This window comes from Sinohyriopsis cumingii, unplaced genomic scaffold, assembly GCF_028554795.1.
Source record: "Sinohyriopsis cumingii isolate HCF-2022 unplaced genomic scaffold, ASM2855479v2 utg001792l, whole genome shotgun sequence".
Taxonomy (NCBI): domain Eukaryota; kingdom Metazoa; phylum Mollusca; class Bivalvia; order Unionida; family Unionidae; genus Sinohyriopsis; species Sinohyriopsis cumingii.
Window position 1 is genome coordinate 66357 of NW_028316056.1, and position 6000 is coordinate 72356.

At 32.6% G+C, this 6000-nt stretch overlaps 1 protein-coding gene across 1 annotated transcript in view; it reads left to right on the forward strand.

Moving 5' to 3' along the window:
• Positions 1-5712, forward strand: part of LOC149771507 (uncharacterized) — a 61176-nt gene extending 55464 nt beyond the window's left edge. The window contains exons 7-10 of the mRNA XM_089948371.1: positions 626-707; positions 1885-2065; positions 2562-2703; positions 3576-5712. Of these exons, the coding sequence (XP_089804497.1) occupies positions 626-707; positions 1885-2065; positions 2562-2703; positions 3576-3643 (473 nt within the window). The 3' untranslated portion in view covers positions 3644-5712. The remainder of the gene's footprint in view (positions 1-625; positions 708-1884; positions 2066-2561; positions 2704-3575) is intronic.
• The last annotated feature ends 288 nt before the right edge of the window (positions 5713-6000 follow it).

Sequence of the window (6000 nt, forward strand, 5' to 3'; positions counted from 1 at the left end):
TCACTTCCTATTAGTAATTATTCGAGTGTGAGCCTGTGTTTCCCACAGTCTTTGGTTGGTTCCCGAATCAGTTGATGCAATGGTGAAGATTGCAAGAGACCAGCTATTAAGCAGATCCTTAATGGTCAATCCAGGTTGTTGTAGAGTTCTCCTGTATTTCGTACGGAACGAGTCATAATTATATACAGCGGTTTCATCGACTCAGCGATGATAAGTGGCTACGTTCTTCTTCCCGACTTTTATGTGTGTATACAGCTGAGAATGCATAATTAGATAAACTGTTGGAACATGTATTATAGTCCTCGGAGAACTATGTTCTTAATTAATGTGACAAAATGTAAAGCAAATGAACTGAGAAATAAGTATTTATAACATTCACAAAATAAGCAGATATAATATAAAATATTTACATGTTTCCATATTAAAAACAATATTCATATGTTGAAGACTCCAAAGATCAACAATGTTCATTAATTTTGCATGCTTGATGTGTATTTTACTATATTGTCTCCGCAAACATATCCTCCAAAATTTATTTCAAACGTTTAAAATGAACACAGTTACTGCATTTAAAATAAATTATACAATAATGCTATTATAAAGTTCTGGAAGTTTCTTCCTGCAGATGGATTCAGGTTTGCAGCACAGAGCTGCAAAGCTGCCGAGGCCATTAATTCACAACATGAAAAGAATTTAACTCACAATGGGTATGTACGATCTTCATACTTTATTACAATATTTTTTCAGAAATAATGCATTAAATAGAGGATGATGGCTCCCAATAACTATGACGTGACTTGTATTTACAAATTAATATGCATGCTGCACACCTGGTGATATTAAAGACCTCTACGAAAATGAAAATATTTGAATCTATTTTATCATCACCGTTTCTGTAATTATTGTGATGGTCATATTTTTTTAACCCAGTAAATCGTAATGAATAATGGATAAATGTATAGCAACAGCGAAAATGGGAATATGAGGCTTTTAAGTACATCGTGGTCCCATATTCTCCAGTATTTCTGGTATCACATACAAAATTCGCAGGTGCCTAATGCTTGCGAGAGACCCTATTCACTAACAAAGTTGTGTGATATTGATTTTGATAATTCATCATCAAGAGAGAACATTGTTTAGTTATGCAAGTGGTCGGTATATTTGCTTAATTTGCCCATCGTGTCATTCAGCTGTTTTGGCATATACAGTTGTTTGAAAACTCTGTATATACGTGTTTAAGCTATATACCCCATATGTTTTGGACATGGTGCTGTCAAGTAGTGCATCACGTAAATGTAATAAACTTTTAGATATGACAGTCAGAAAGTCTGACATTTCATATAATAACGTAGGTTCTGTCATAATGCACCGGTTTAGTGTCCCAAACATTCGCTTGTGTCTTTGGCTAAGTGACATTCATCTTTATAAACGAAATAAACCTTCGCTTGGTTATGCTTCAACTGTACAATCTAAGCAGTTGCGGCTGCATTATCATATCACGTTTTAAACATGTGATCTCAAGGGCAAGAACAATGGAAGCAACAAAGATTGTTGACAATATTCAAAAACCCGCTACACCAGTGTCTAGAAACATAGCCGTCAGTTAGGTGCCAGATATATATATATATATATATATATATATATATATATATATATATATATATATATATATATATAAAGTGTGTGTCTTTGTGTGTTTGTGTGTCTTGTAACAGCGCTTGTGTGGACAGGCAGATGATAGGTAGACAGAACATCCTTCAAACGGTTATATCTACCTATATAATTTATAACTGCTGTCACTTCAGTTCACTGTTTATTAATGTGAATGAAAACTGGTTTCTCTTCCTTGAAATGTAGCTCTTACAGTTTTCTCCTTTTTTACAGGATGACATATGATCCGTTTGTAATATCTAACTTTACTGGTCTGCAGAACAGTTCAGGTCAACTTAACAGGGTCGAAATTAGAGCTAGTTTGTATGCATTTCACTTCGTCGGATCGGACAGTATTGTGATCACCTGCACCATTACAGTGTGTGAATCTAATGATGACACATGTCTGATTAAGGTATCATCAAGAATGTATTCGCTGTTAAATATATTTTTCTTTGCTTCCATTAGGAATGAAAAGTCGATCAATTTAGGTTTGTAATAGAACTTGCAGAATAGGTAAACAAATTTGTATTAATCTATTTTTGTTACGTACGTCTGCAAAGAATATTGAATAAATATAAGATTAAGCAGTCAACGTTCTTACATGTACTTTCACGTATACTGCCATTAAGCAAGTTCATTGCTACCATAGAAAAAACAACATTTAAGTAAATGTGTCATTTTTATGTGCATTGTAGAACTGGTTTCTGTAGTTTGATTCTTTGAATAAAATATTTATTAAAATAAACACTCTTTTGTTCATCACAATGGCCACATAATTCATCGATATTTTCTATAACAACCTAAATCTTTTAGACAATCGACGTGTAATAGACAGTCTAATTCAGCGTAATGTCAGAATTGTGCAGCAGCCTGTGTTGAATTGTTTCTGATATATTTTAACTTCATAGAAACCAGGGAATGGGAGACGTCGGAGAGCTACTGGTGTTAAGCCTTACACGCAGTCCCTACAGACAACCCTTAGAGTTGTTGATATGGACCGCAAGGTGGTAACTACAAATGAAGGATCAAAGGCGTCCGGAGCATCGATTGGTAAGAAATCATATATTTTAGTAAATGTTAAATGAGTTAATGCTGAGGGAACTGATTAATTTAAGTTCAGGAGAAAGGAACGATTTTTTTATGTCATAACGCACATATATAATGTCCAAAGTTTCATTGTATTTAATTCACTCACCTTCGTCAATCCGATTTTTTGTAAACGCAAAAAATGTGTTCAATATTTGATTAAAATTACTAGACGTTAATACCTTAATTCCCCGGTCAATGCCAACATCACTATCACGTTTACCCTTGTTAACTGACTGGTTTTGCTTTTGCTAAAACCGAGCTCCTAATATTTCTTTAGAAAGACACGTTTCGTATCTTGCAAGTGTAAACAGAATAATTATAATCAGTTCGGATTGTTCCATAAAACGTTCTTTTTTCGTTTTATAAACATAGCATTAAGTAACTTCACTTACGCACCCATCTCTTCGTCAGAAATTGAATCATAGGTTTCATTTCGAAGACTCATTTTGACATGCATACGTTCTTCACAACTTGTAATTGGAAATTGAAAATAAATTGCTATCTTATTAATTACTGGTAGTATGTTCGATTTGCTTGAAAAATCACCCACTGACTATTTTAATACAGGCGGAGGAAAAACTTTTTACTTTTCTTACTAAAAGTAGTGATGGTTATAAAACCAAAGGCTGATATCGTTGCTTTTTGATGATTACTTAGATATATTGCATCTGCGGAAGACAGGTAAACTAACTAGCTAAATAACTAACTGACTAGCTAACTAACTATATATGTATGCTATGGCTGTAAAAGAAAATGTATCATCACTCAGAAAAACAATTATGTCATGCAGATATGTATTTAACAGGTATATGAATTGATATTTACCGTTCCAGGATCAACCTTGTGGCTTGTTCCGATGATTTCCTGCGTACTATCCGGCATCTGCCAATTCCGTGCCTAAAGCCGATGTCACAGAGGCTTATGGGTCCAACGTATTGCATATTCATTATGTTATTGCAATATAAAATATTTCATTCAATAACTGAATTTTTTTTCTTCTCTGTTTTTTTTTTAAAGTTTATATTTCTCAAGCAAATATACCTTAGAACGTTCATCATATAAACATTGCATCTTTAATATTGAATGATCATGGAATATATCATTACACGCAGCACGAACGTCTTGTAAATGGATCTCGAATGTGGCAAATGAAGGACTTCTCGTCTTTCAAATTTACTAACCGAAGTACATGGATGATTCGCTTACATGGATTATTCGCTTACGTGTCGTTGTATTATTTCAAATTGTTACGTAATTGTGAAACTTTCTATCAATTTAACTGTGGAATTGATAAACATTGCCATATACATTGGTATATAATTAAGAACTATACACGTAAGCAATGTGTAGGAAAGTATTTCGATTTTGCCCTAAGTTTGTTTTCATTCAGAAACTCCGGATATACCTTTTTCTCTTTTGCTAATTTAGCCTTGTCTTTTCATCTCTCAATTTTCTTTTTTGTAGTTTTAATTTGTTCTTAATGTAGATATGTTTCAGTTTCTGGTAATAGCACGAAATGGCTAAAAACATTGGTACATGAAACAATTTTTTTATTGAAACGCAGTAACTGCTATGTATCAAGAAGAGGAGGGATCTAATTTAGAAATAGGGCCCGATTTGGGTTTTATTCCCAGAATTTCAAAAAGGCCCTAACTTCCTCTAAAGGGCACCAAAACAAACGTCAGTGTGCATATGTACTCAAAGTGTACATCATACCCAATAAACGTGCACAAGAACACAATGATGGTCAAATTTCAAGTAACTAGTTACTGTACGTTGGTGTGCGTTTGTAAGGATATTTTTTTGCGAGGGTGGGGGTGGTATAGCCCTGAAAAACAGATTTAAGCCATTATGAGGCAACTTTATCCAAAATATAATTTTGAAAGGACACAGTTTTGGCATAAGTGACACAGTGGTATTATTTCAATTCTGTGTTGGCTTGGCATGCAGGATATTTTTATAACAGTTTCAGTTCACTATTTAACGCGCAGGTGGTGCAAACTTCAATTGTCATATATGTATTTTTACACACCAATAAATAATGGATGATGGAAGGCATATTTATGAGTATGTAGCCTTCTGCTTTTAATCTGCGTATGTTTAACAATTCATAATGCGATTAAATTCACAGAATCCGAATTTTAATAATTTTAGACACTCAGTAGTCGTGATACAACAAGAATGTCATTTTCAACAGGCGTCTAAGGGAGGCGACCTGTGCAAGCAATAGTATGTTAGGTCACTGTTTTGTCAAAATAGTGCGTTCAGTCTTTGCTAGCATATACAATATTTAAAAAAAAAAAACAAAAAAAAAAAACCGTTTTTTTTTCAGAATATATTCTTGTACCTTAGCTTAATATTTTTTGCATGAAATCAGAAACCTTGTTCTAAAAGAAGCATTCAGGATGGAACAGTTTCATGTAGACTACGAAATATTGTTTTAATTACCAAATAAAATAGGAACAAAAAGTACTCGAGATGTAATTACAAAAGTAAAGTTTTAATTATCAATTAGGTTCTGCTAGAAGTAGGGGGTTCAGCTAGATCACAGGTATCAGTTTTAAAAATAGTACTGTCACTGGATTATTATCTACGGCAACATGATAGAAATATGTCTTTTGCAGAACCCTTATTTTATAAGTATTTTATATTGCTTGATTACGGCTGCTCCTGCGATGTATTTAATTTTGCGGAACTGCGTTAACTATGACTGTACATTTTTTTAAGGAACATATTCTACATAATACACCAAACTAGTTAGGATAAAATTCTACATATACTTTGCTACATACAAAATTGTGCCTTTCGCAAAATAGCGTCATTATTATATTCCTTTACTGTATGTTATTCGTGATATTTAATTACAAACACATGTATTGCGCAACCAATACCAGTAATGTCCTAAGCACATATGATAAATATGTTATAAGTTGATATTAATGCAACTGAAAATAAAAGATACAAATTTAATGCACATCTTAACAAGAATAGTGTGCTTGTATCACTTTATATATATATATATATATATATATATATATATATATATATATATATATATATATATATATATATATATATATATATATATATATATATATATATATATATATATATATATATATTTATATATATAGTCTCCCAATTATTAAATATTTTCAAGCCAGCTTGCCAAGAAAATGCTGACATAAAAATGTGAACCTGCCTATCAATTCCTGCATTTTGTTAGCGCACGTACCTTTTATTCATACAAGTGAGTAG